Source organism: Sprattus sprattus (genome assembly GCF_963457725.1).
Source record: "Sprattus sprattus genome assembly, chromosome: 8".
Classification (NCBI taxonomy): Eukaryota; Metazoa; Chordata; class Actinopteri; order Clupeiformes; family Clupeidae; genus Sprattus; species Sprattus sprattus.
In genome coordinates, this window is record NC_137927.1 from 15,229,310 (window position 1) to 15,242,567 (window position 13,258).

General features: G+C 42.2%; 1 protein-coding gene across 1 annotated transcript; it reads left to right on the plus strand.

The window, feature by feature from the left end:
* Positions 1-545: 545 nt before the first annotated feature.
* Positions 546-8,129, plus strand: dhodh (dihydroorotate dehydrogenase). Its single transcript, XM_080843411.1, has 9 exons — positions 546-574; positions 1,029-1,241; positions 2,868-3,067; positions 4,743-4,825; positions 5,074-5,261; positions 5,810-5,923; positions 6,665-6,818; positions 7,094-7,253; positions 7,371-8,129. Exons 1-9 carry the CDS (start codon positions 557-559, stop codon positions 7,486-7,488), a joined length of 1,248 nt encoding a protein of 415 aa, XP_080699537.1. The 5' UTR covers positions 546-556; the 3' UTR covers positions 7,489-8,129.
* Positions 8,130-13,258: the final 5,129 nt, after the last annotated feature.

The following is a 13,258-nucleotide window of genomic DNA, read 5'->3' on the forward strand; positions in this document are numbered from 1 at the left end:
AGATGCTACTGTTGTTATTGCAATTATCTTGCATGACTTAAAGGGAAACTTTAGATTTAGAAGATTTTTCAACCTTGGCCCGATTTAATTGTTTTTGTTATGATTAAAGAGAGTCAGCGTTTTAACATTATCTTCTTCTGGTCTCGGATGAAGCACCCCATTCAGTGGGCACTGAAAATAGAGCACCTCCTTTCGATAATTGACTGCAGGCTGGCTAGGGTGCTACGACAGAGACCAGAAAAAAGAAGGGTTAAACACTGACTGTGAAAACAGTAGGCTACTTTTGTACAATTTATTGAGGTTAACAAACACAGGTGTATCTCTGTACAGATCCTCTCCATGTTCTCAGACTCCGACCCCTACAAACATTTAAAAGTCTGTCCGTGGCGAAAACAAGCGGTTTACTTTGATGCACATGCTTGCTCCATGTGATTCCATTATTTAGCTGTTTTGCAGTTGGGACTTCAATGTCAGACTATCGCGAGACCGATGCCCGGAAGTTGCTGTGTAAGTTGTGCAACGTGAAAATGCATCTCCCAATGTGATATAATGATACATGGCGGGACACCTGAAGGTAATGTCAGTACCACTGCATGATCGTAACAAAAGCATGACGGTAACACCCTGTATCCTGAAATGTTCATTCATATTCTGGTCGTCCATTTGGTTGTAGAAGAAATGTCACTTGAACCAACATTTATAATTTAGCGAGCTGACTTATTTTAACCTGGATTGTGGCTAACCCGGCTAACCAGCTAACTATGTTGGGTATCATTTGAGTGAAAACATAATTGTGTGATACAACGTTAGAAAGTGATCGTATCCTCAAATGAAATATATTATTTATCTTACATTTTAAGAGAAAGAGCTAGCATGCCTTTCGTCCTCGGTCCTCTGGCCCTGGTACCAAACCAATCATCATGTTACCACATGTGTGATATGGATATGAAAACTGAACTTCAAAACTCTGACAGATTAAATGTCTAATTGCTTTTTTAAGGAAACATTTGCTGTTATGTCTTCCACAGAAACAACTGAAGGAAGCAGCGGGTATATTAGGGGCTGGCAGTGTCCTATTTGCCTCGTACCTCACTGCCTTTGGAGATGAGCGCTTCTATGCCAACAGGCTCATGCCCTTGCTTCAGGGGGTGGTTGGCGCTGAGACGGCCCATGTTGTGGCGGTGCGGCTCCTCAGTTGGGGTGTTGTACCTCTGAACAGATACCAGGATCCTGCTTCACTGGTTAGTGTGTGAACAGATGGCCATGTTTTATGCTACATAACATAACAGAACAGTTGAGGTGCATACCTGAGGTTCACATCCAGAGCTATCAGCTGCTTGGCATGGGCTTTGAGGGATTCACAAGTCTTTCGTCAAGCTGAGAGTGTAATGATGGTGGAGGAACAAAACACATCTTCTGGCTAACTGTTTAAATGAAGAATGTTTACATGTTTGCGATGGCCAATAAATAAGAGGTGGGATTCATCATGAACTTCATGATTAGGCATAGTCACCTTTCTTGGGGCATGGGACTGACTGTAAAGACTCCAAAGTTTCTGAAAGAGCCTGGTAAATATTTCAGACCAAAACTAGTGCTAGAAATCTATTTGAAGTATAGAGCCTGGTAAATATTTCAGACCATAACTAGTGCTAGAACTCTATTTGAAGTATATATTCTTATCGCAGAAAACAGATTATTGTACACGGATTGAAGCCTGGCAGTTGTGAGTGGAGCATAAGTATTTCTCTGAGGCCTTTAAAGTCCAGAGACATGCACAGTAATGTAACTGCATATCTGTTTCTTTACAGTTACTCTGTAGAGATCCTTTACATGTCATCATACTCCGACCCCTAAAACAAGCGGTTTACATTGAGGCGCATGCTTGCTCCATGTGATTCCATTATTTAGCATTAAAATGGCATAGTCCAATCATATTTGATCCCACAGCCAAGTTTTCATTTAATACCTTACTTTCAATATGTAGCCTACAGGATCAGTCTGTGTAAGAATTCTCTACATTTTCAGTCTATGTGGATGTTATTGGCACACATGTAAATAATACATTTTACCCCTTGATTTATTTATTGACATCTACCCACTTTACCATTTGCAGTTTTAGTTTTACTCTCACACTATATTATTTTCAGTCCTTGATGTGATTCATTACAACACAACACCACCAGTAAAAGCCTCTTGTGTGAAGCTTCTCTGTGATTTTCCTTGGTAAAATTATTGGCCACTGCTGAAAGAACAGAACCAGTTTATTTGCAAGGCAAGCTTTCATTTACATATAGGCATTTAGCAGATGCTTCTATCCAAAGTGAACTTCAGTGCAGAGATACACACATGTGTGTAACTGTATGTTTGTGTGTTTCCTGTGTATTGAACCCATGACGTGGCTAGTGGTAGCACCTGGCTGCACCATATGTCTATCGATTGAGCTTCATCTGTTAAAGCTGAGCATGAAGGGAAACATTGCAATTGCATGGGTAAAAACCAACAATCCATGACAATGACAATAGGCTGGCATTTTTTAAGTTGAACATATGAGGCCATATGATAGCGTGGCATCCTTTTCATGACAAGTGTGTTGCGAGTAGTCTTCAGCTCGCTTGTGCATCTTATTAACCTGTTTTGAGATCATTCTAATAACAATGCTCATAAAAGCTTTACCACAATTACCACTTAAACATACTGGTATCCTAAGTAGGTGTTACTATTGTGTCTCATCACTTATTCCTTTTAAGGAATATTGGTCTTTAAAAGACTGGACTTTCATGTGAAGAGTTATTGGAGTTGAGGACAACAGACTCCAGTGGAAAAACTTGCATAGAGTGTGCCTCAAGTTTTTGTTATTCCATATTAAGGAAGTGAGCGTCATGGGCCGGAAGTTCAGAAACCCCGTTGGGATGGCTGCTGGCTTTGACAAGCATGGAGAGGCAGTGGATGGTCTGTACAAGTTGGGCTTTGGATTTGTGGAGGTTGGCACGGTTACCCCAAAGCCCCAGGAGGGAAACCCTAAGCCACGTGTGTTCCGACTGCCCGGGGACCAAGCAGTCATTAACAGGTAGGTATCACATGATGTGGTTAACCTTCACTTACCAGCAGAAATGCTGGTCTTTTGTCTGCAGCCTAGGTAGGGCAATGTTACTGTAATACTAAATCAGACACTTTACCACAAAAGCTGTCCCGGCAGCTGTCTCAGCAGGCCATGTATGCCGATATGGACTGTTTAGTATTTCTACATTTTCAGATATTTGCTGGGCTTTTCCTGTTGGGTTTTTCTTATCGTGTTCAAGGGTATTTCCTATTGGCCATCTTTATAGACTCCATATGCTTATATCATAGCATAGCGAAAGCATATTGGAGCTCATTGAAATATTGGGCCATGGCCTTGTGAACACTGGGAATTGTGTTACAATGCATCTTATCCATCTGCTCTCTTGTAATATCCTCTGCTGCTTGCTGTTATGCTGTCAGTTGTGTCCTTGGAGGTTCAAAAGTGTATTGAGCGAAGAAACCTACTCAAGTCTGTTATGGGTCTACTGCACACAGTATTTTACCCTTCGAAGATAAGACCACTGCATTTTACTTCAGATACGTGTCCGTAATCCATCTATTCCATTTGAGCTCACGTGTAGTTCTCAAAGGAGAAGGAATCTGGTGAGCATTAAGGGGACTTAACACACAAATTCAGCAGTGTGATTTGTTTTTTGTTGCTTCAACGTGTTTGAATAGCAAATTGAGTCTTGAACACCAGTAATGTGTACCAAGTCAAAGGCTAGTAAGGCTCGGAAGTCTGCACCCTGTGGACTTGGACAGGCAGCCAGCTCTACTATGTACTTATTTCATTCTGTCTGATGCCCTCACACACCACCCAACATAATGTTTAGTAGGCCTCATGCTGAGTTAATAGGCTAGCCATTATAGGGTCCCAGTGGACCTTCCATGCTCAGAGTAGAGCATGCAGGGGAAAGATAAAAATCGATTTTAATATATTCTGCGTTGTTTTTGCAGAATATGGTGTTCTAAGAATCCCCATGCTCTATATGAAAACGGCCTTTTAACCGTGGCAAAGTCCTGTTTTTCTCTGTGTATGACATGCTGTAAGTCACTTGTTTTGTTGTTATTGGTCGCATTTTGTTTTTGCATGAGGATGTCTTGTCCGACGGTTATGCAGTGTTTTTTTTTTTTTTAGGTCATTGAGTTCTCTTGAAGGAAGTGTAATAAATAAGTAAGCACAGCTCCTTTATCTCCAGGCATCTCTGTGCTGATATTTGCTATTTGTTTTGTAAATGATTGAGTGCCATCTTCGCTCATGGTCCCTTTATGCATTCAGTTGCTAGAAAGCTACTTCTGTTGATTGAGTGCTTTTGCATCAGAGGCATATGGGTGGTTTAAAAAAAAAGAAGAAAAAGTCAAGTGTACATGAGGACAAATGCAAAAAGCATTTTTAATAAGATACGTTTATGCACTCAGTTTTTCAATGTCCCCAAATGTTTTGAAATGCTGGTGGGAGGTTGACCTTCAGGTCCACATCCACATTTTCAAATGCACATTTGGACATAGGCTAAACAAACCTGTCCAATGAGTTGGTGTTTCTAAACCATATAGATTTTATGTCAAGATTCTCAATCATAGTGTGTGTTGATAGTGTTGGAAACCGTGTATATTTGTGTACAACTTAATTAGAAATCTGTGTCTATGGAGTTGACAGGCATGGATGTCTCTGTGTTTTTTAGGTATGGATTCAACAGTTGTGGCGTTTCTGAAGTACTGGAAAGATTAAAAGCAAGGGAAGCGACACAGACAGAGCTTACGAAAGGTAACATTCCAGAGTTACTGCAGGATTCATGTCTTTGATTGAGGACACTACAGCTTTGCTTGCCATTGGATACTTATCTGATGTCTTCTCCAGCTTAGCCTATGTTTACATAGAATGGATCCACCTATAGAATATATCTTTAATGTACTGTATATATGTGAAAATATCTTATACAAGGCAGAGGAAAGATACCCACCTTAAATAGCCACCACCTTTTTTTGCTGATAACAGCCTGACTGCACTTTTAGTGGGCCTTCCTCTCGGCATCAACCTGGGGAAGAACAAGCTGACGGAGGACACCGCCTCGGATTACCTGACGGGGATCCAGAACCTGGGGCCACTCTGCGACTACCTGGTGGTGAACGTAAGCAGCCCCAACACTCCAGGCCTAAGAAATTTGCAGGCTAAAGAGGAATTGCGCCACCTGCTGAGTAAGGTGAGAAAGACGGCATAAATGTAGAGCACCGTCCTAGAGTTTGGAGAAACCATGAAGACATTTGAGATGCATATGTGTGCAGGCAACCATCATGCACTGTGCTTGCACAGCTAAAGCTTAAGGTTGCATCATATACTTGGGATGTTTTTCTCTTTGCGTGGTATTTTTGTGTCTGCGATTGAATGTTATTTCATTTGTACTGGTGCTTTGCCTGTTTTTTGTGAGTGTATGTATGTTTGTGTAAGGAAGACAACCTTTTACAACATTATCTTAGAATTTTGCCATGGAGACATTTGTGTTATACATATGAATGTTAGTTCATTTGTTTACTATTTTCAGTTATCAGTAATACGACCACAGGGGCTTTGGGTTGCATAATATCCTTGTGGTATGTGTGTGTGTGTTTGTGGTGCTTTTCTGTCTGTGATTGTATTCAATTTTGTTTTTAATGGTGCTGTGTGTGTGTGTGTGTGTGTGTGTGTGTGTGTGTGTGTGTGTGTGTGTGTGTGTGTGTGTGTCACTGTCACTGTCACTGTGTTGTGGCTCAGGTGTTGAAGGAGCGTGACCTGCTGCATGGGAGCAGGAAGGTACCCGTGTTGGTAAAAATCGCTCCTGACCTCACCGCCCAGGACAAGCAGGACATCGCTGATGTCATCCTGGAGGTCAGTACCAAGGGGTCACACAACTCCTGCAGGCGTGTGTGTGTGTGCGCGCGCCTGTGTGTGTGTTCTACCTGGTGACAGACTACAATGATCACACCTTGCGCAATCATGCATTAGAAACCATTGCATAATAGTAGTCTGTGTCTTCATGTTGTTCTCTCCCCCCCCCCCCCCCCGGTGTTCGAATGACCTCAAATTGTGGCTTTGAAATTTAAATAAAGATGACTGGTAGAGTAGACAGTATTTCAACCATGTAATCTTGTAAGAGATGTGGGCACCCGTGAGTCTCTGATCTAATTGTTGTGGGGAAAGGGATCCAGATCTGGTGCTCATTGTACTCAAAGCATGGCAAGTCAAACTAGCTGGAGCCAGTTTAGAAGCTAGAGTTAGAAGTCTGAGATATTATCAGCATGCTTGTGTGCTGTTTCATCCAGCCCAGTGACTCTACTCCTGCTTGTTTCCTTTGCTCTGCCTAATTAAACTCGTGAGTGGTGCACTTATTAGCCGATGACCCCTAAATTATGCTTAACAAGAGCACCTTAATCTCACTCACTTTAACCAGGTGTGCTGGAGCTCAAAGGGGCTCTAAGAGACTGACTTGAGAACTCTTAACCTTATCGAGGACCATTGAAATTAGCTTCACATTGAACTAAACATTTCTTAAACATTAGAGAATGTGTTTCTGTCTTTGAGTTTGTGTATGTATGTATTACATTTTATTTTATTTTTTTAACAATGTAGCTCGGTGTAGACGGAATCGTCGTCTCCAACACGACTGTGTCCCGGCCGGCAGCGCTGAAGGACTCGGCGAGCAAAGAGACGGGCGGTCTGAGTGGGCAGCCGCTCAAAGCCATGGCCACTGAGGTGGTGCGGGACATGTACCGCATGACCGGAGGTATGCAGATGGTCCTCCACTCACTCTGTTGACTCCCAAACACCAGCACAGGCTGCTCTGGTTTAATTGAACAGGAACCCTAAACAGAACTACAGCGGCTTTCGTTTGATCACAACTGCGTATCCGTTAGTTGTGCAGTGTTTATCGTTGAATAGAGGTTTAATAGAGGTCCCCCTACAGGGAGATATTTTATCAGGAGAACGGTGCGCAAATTGTAAAGATGACTGTGACTGTTTAGCCGCATCATGTAATGTTGTGTTTGTGTTTGCTCATAGGGAAGATACCCATTATTGGCGTCGGTGGCATAGCCAGCGGGCAGGATGCCCTGGATAAGATTCGCGCCGGGGCCTCCCTAGTTCAGCTGTACACGGCACTCGTGTACCAGGGGCCGCCCGTCGTCACCAAGATCAAAAGGGAACTGGATCAGCTTTTAAAGTGAGTGAAATGAGAAAAACATTTGGGGGGAGAAAACACATTTGCTTTTATGTGTGTAAAACAGACTGCAGATGTTTGAGACATGATAAAGGCTCCTTTTTTCCTCCATCCCTCTAGGGAACAAGGCTTTGCCAGCGTCTCCGAAGCAGTGGGAGCTGATCACAGGTCAGCAGATGCAAAAGCAGCAGCACAGAATCTAGACAGCGAAAACTCAGTAAGCCTTGGCGGCCTCTGATCCCCTGGTCAGTTACAAAAGTGATTGTTCTCTAACTAGCTGCCTGATCAAAAATCCTGTCATTACTTGAAGTCAGTATAGAGACAGAGTTCTCTCACTGGTCCATACAAAACAGTGTACCTATTTGGTGTTTCTCTTGAAATGTGTCATAATTGTGCAGATTGTAGAAAAATAATGTTTGTTGAACAATATAGTAGTTAAGATGCAAGGACTATGCACTGTGTTTGTATCATCACTTGCTTTGAGCTTTGTACTATCCGAGCCATCTTTGAAAGGATAAAATGTTTTGCCCTACAGTTATAATTTGATTCAAGTTCAGAATTTAAGATTTACAGTAAAAGAATAGCCATCCCAGAAGTACATTTTGTCTTGGAAAATCTCCTTTAATGACCGTTTTTAGAGGTTTTGCAATATGTCATACCAAATAAGCCTTTTCATCAACCACTGCATGCAGAAGAGCCTAGTAAATTAGGGCGGTGTAAAACATTCTTCTGGGAATGTAATGCAGTGGTGAAGAGCTTCAAAAAGACACACAGCATTGGTGACCTTTAAAAAAAGTTATTAAAGGAAGTCAACTGTTGCTGGATTTTACGGAAATTAAAATGTATCCATAGAACACCCACTCGCTTTCATGCTCAACTTGCTGGAACTGGAAATAATTAAATGAATGGTTAAATGCCAACAAAACAAATGATTAAACGTATTTATATTAAATCCTCTGTATTCAGTTTTCCTCTGTTCATATTTGTTGGTAGATGATTGCAGTAGTTGTAGTCAAAAGTAAAACAAATAAAAAATACATAAATAAATATGGTGCGTGGGGAGTTTTTGCTGCCCATTGCATTTGCTGGAGAAAAAAAAATAGGTATTGGAACAAATACAGCAGGCATCCAGCAACTTCTCTGCTTGGGGCCCTAACTATAGGCTATTGTAAAAGATTGGTTGTAGAGAGATTGCTTTACAGTTTGGTAATGCAGGTTATTGACAGACAGGACATGTGACAGGTGTGCTGTGTGTGAGGGGGGGAGAGAAGGTGGAATTCCCACTAGTAGACTAATGCATAGCGTAGCCTATTGCATGCAAGGCTGGCTTTTTCTGTTTGTTATTTAGTCGGAACACTGCTTTGTGGATTTTTTTGTCCCAATCCTCTGTTAAGCTTACCGGAACCTTTCCTGCGGGTTTGGTTCGACCCGCGCATCACTACTGCAAAGCTGATGAAGAACATTCACCTCAAATGTTCCTTTCTTTCTAATGAAATTGTGTGCACCCATATATTGTGTGTGTGTGTGTAAACCTCTGCCACTATTCCCTATCTATAGAATCTAGCAGTAAACCGAAACAGATTGGCTCGTCAGGCTTGTTTTTCTTCCCTGCAGTGTATTTATCAGCCTTTCCTCTCTTCTTATTTCTGTCTCCTTCCTGTCATAGGCTGAATCTGTCAAGCCACCTTTTGCAATCTTTACCCCAGAGAGATGCCCAAAAAATGAAATCACAAACTTTCTATCCTGCATGCAAAATCAACTCTGCATGCAAAACTCAGCCTCTGAAAGTAAATCACAAGCAGCAGCTCAGCCTGTGGACAGATTTGAGCTCCACTGCAATGGTAATAAATAGAAAGAAGTCGATGTGTTCATATTTCCAGCCAGCACTGACACTGACTTCTCCTAGAAAGGTTGCTTCACACTTTATACTTACCTCAAGGTACATGCCAAGCAACAGTAGACTTCGTGAAATTTTTTCAGATTACTTCCGGGAGGCCATTAGCCCTCGCCACAGTCTTCGGTGAGGCCGCAATGAAAATAAACCTGACGTTTATGTGTCCACTCCAGTCCTCTCTGGCAAGAGAGCACAATGTTCTTTCATCCTCCATCTGTGATGTTTACTAAGAAATGCTCTCAGACAGCTGGTGAAGATGCCTGTCTGTACAAAGGCCACGTCTGTATGATTTAATGTTTCCAGTAAACTGGCTGTGGAGTTATTCTTTGAAATCCTGACAAGAGAGAAGTAAATTGGATCTTGATTGAGGTGTGATGACCTGTGTCGAAATGGTTTCCATTAAATAAATCAAGCCCATTCACGAATGCATATTGGCTTTGGCTCTGTAATTGCAGAGTGAGACCCAAGGATTTGTTTTATTTTTTGTTTCTCAGTGAAAGGGAGGGGTCACACAACTCCTGCAGGCGTGTGTGTGTGCGCCTGGGTGTGTGTAGTCACTGGCACTGTTCTACCTGGTGTCAGACTACAATGTCCCCCCCCCCTCCCACCACACACACACACGCACATCAAACAAATCAACACGTCTTTATCCTCCATCACCACCTTAGAGCTTCAGCCGCACACAGCATCAGGGTCTGAGCTCTCTCCAAACGTGCCTCTGACAGCCCCAGCACAAAGAACAGGCGCCTGGGTCTATTTAAGGGGGCTATGTACCTTCTCCCCGGGCACAAGCCACCACCACTTGCTCCGTCGTGACCGAGGTCTGCGTCGCACACCAGGGACTCGGGGATGGAGAGATGGGATGACATAATCCACAGTGCCCATGGCAACCCTGGAGGGGGTCCAGGATTTGCCACAGCCCGCTGAGTGGATGGGAAGTGACAGCGCTGACCCTGGTGGGTTATCCACGTGGGGTTTGAGTACAGAAAGGCCCATCTAGCTGCTGTAGTTTTCTCACTCTGTCCATCTCCAGAGCACTGCAACACTGCAGGTGTGAAAGGCAGGGAAAGCTTGGATAGACTGCAGATCCAAACAGGTCATTCATTTTGCATTGTTTTAATATTGGGATTTCATGTTGTCAAATGTGTCAAATATAAACAGTTTGTTTAACAGTGAAAACCGTCATGACCCTTCAAGTGACCAAAGTAAATATTATACTACTAGACACATCATATTTACTGTGTATCCAAGTTCCTATAATAATTTTCATTTTGAAAAAGTAAACAAACTTCCCTCCAACACCAACGTGTAACAGCCATCACAAATTGGTTTAATTATTTGAGTGAGAGGTATCCTGTCCGGGGCCTTCACCCAGATGGTTCTTATGAGAGCTGTGGATATGGTGCCGGCAGTCTCTGTCTGGGGCAGGTGTGGGTGGCATGGGCCGTATCCCACAGTGTCCCCTCCTGCCAGGCTGATTCGCCTTCCTTCTCCACACAAGAATATCAGTTTTTTCCCAATTTATGATGTAATTTTCTAAATCCCAAACAATGCTGTGTTGACATTACTATGTTGCCTTTTTTTATTGTTTGTTTGGTTCAGTGCCACTGTCATCTATGTGCCTGCTCTTGGGTATGGAGTGGTTTAAGGCCTTGGATTCTGTAAAGCGCCTTCACGCAAGGTTTATTGTTGATGGCACTACCAGCATACACATAAATACAAAGTAATGTTATTTACTTTTAAAGAATGTTTACTACTACAGTGTGATATAACCCCTCAACTGACCCCTCAATTTCCTTGCATGCTACCAAGGAGCTAGTTATGATGGCTGAAGTGCATGTAAGGGTGTGTCTCCCCATTTTAACATATTTTCTGTCATTGCATTGGATTGGACAAAGGTGACACAAAAATCTAATTTCCCTGCACTTTTTTTATTCACCACACAATGGTCTTGCATGCTCTTCCTTTCGGAAATAGACAGCGGGAGTACTCATCGTCCTCAGCTAGGAGCAAACCATTTCTTTCTCTGTCCCCATAAAACAAAAGCATTGAAGAGCCACACGTGGCTGTCGCTGCGATGTTCCGCAAACATAACAATTCCCCTTGAGTGGTTTCCAAAATAATTACCCACCCCAAAAAAACACAGATAAATAGAAATACACCGCTCTGACTCATCACACAGGCAGGCTCGCTATCTGCCCTAGACGCTCTCCTTGCCCCTGGCCTCGTTTTCAAAGAACTGATTTTTATTCTTCTCACACCAGGGTTGAGAGGAATGCGAGTTCGTTCTTTCGTGTTTTATTTATTTAATTTTATTTACCAAGAGAGTGAGAATGCCAAAGATGTAATGGCTTGAATAAATAATTCTCCTCAAACATGCAGAATCAGTGAAGGGTTGTTGATATTTGTGCTCAAAATATCCCTTCCTTCTGTGCTCCTGAGGCACATGTTTTGATTGGCTGGTTTATGGCTCAGTCTATCTACTATCACTATCTTTCTTTCTCACTGAGACAGACAGCTAGGAGACCATGATGGCCAATTCGCTGAATTTGACAAAAAGTTTATGGGGACAATGCTATTCGTCTCTTCTGAGAGCTTCCTATTTTCGTTGCCAGCATTTTCTTGGATCAAAGACATGCACATATGCAAAGTAAATTAATCTCAGTTAACTAGATTCATTCCAAACTCATGATTAAGTTAGCCATCAGAGGAGTTCCCAAGCATACTTCATCACAATTTGTTCTTTGATAACCCCCTGTAGTACCTGTTCTGTTCTTTGCATATGGTGCTGTGTTGGATGTGAGGATTTCTTGGTTGCAAATGTTGCTGGAAATTGAAAATCTGTGTTGAAATCTGTGCTGAGTTGATTGGGTTGTTTCTGCTCAAAGCCGTCTCTCCCAGTAGTGAGCAAACCCTCCTCAGACCTTGAGCAGAAAGTTTGTCTGGAACATGTCCAAAGCTTGCAAAGCATTTTCCTTTTCACTTCACATATTAAACCAAAATGCATACGGACAGTGAACAATTCAATTAAAATGTTGGTTTAGCCACAGCCTGGAAAGCAAAACCCTCCACAGGGCTGGAACCCTCAACAAATACCTCTTTTGCACAATTATGCATATCTTGCATATTTTAATGATGTTTAGCATTTTAATTTAGTTGCTTAGCAATGTGATTAAAATTCTTGATCAGCGAGAAACTCTAAGTACGTACGCAAAAGACACTGGTAGAATGTTTACGTGGAATTTCATTTGGTTCTTTTATTTTGTCTACATTTGTTGTCTTACTACACCGTATCCTTTGTGAGGAGGAGCATATTGTTTTGAGGTAATTTGGAGTCATATAGCTGTTTATGTTTGTCAAGGTTAGTTGTTCTCTTCCATGAACCTGATGACCAGTGATTCATACATGCTGGCCGCCTACAAATAGAATAATGATGCGCTCAGTCCTTTAATAAGCGCTTCGCTTGGGGCGGCATGTGGAGCTCTTTAGATGAACACTTCGAAGGACACTCAGGTACAACCAGGGAAGGTGAAGGAGGCCCTAATCATCCATTATTGCCCAACTGTATAGTGTGTGTGCTAATGGAACATCCGAGTGAGTGCTGCTCACCAGCGTGTCCCTGCCAGGTTGGCGCTCTGATCACACAGCAAACACGAGCGGCATGATAAACACTCTTTGGACAGTGGGTGATATTATCATGAGAAAATCAGTTGTGAAAGTCTTATAATCTATTGTGGGATACTAGGTAAAATGAACAAATATTATTGATATGTTGACATTAATATATTAAGGTTATTGAGGAGTTCATTGTTTCATTGTGTCCCTGCATACATTGCCCTTTTGGTCTGAAAAAGAAATCCATTTTCATGAGCAGTACAATTTCTTGGGCAAAGGAAAATTAAATTAAAGATTATTGTCAAAGGTCTAACACATTACCACAAATAGTCTGTATTGTGTGAGGACACTGGTCCCATCAATCTTGGTGTCCAATCAATTTTCAAAATAGAATAAGTCATCTAAAAGCCTCCATTATACTATATTGACATGAGGAAAGGCTAATCAAGCCTGACCACAGGATAACACAGTTGTGCTCTTCCTCTCATTCACTCCCCCT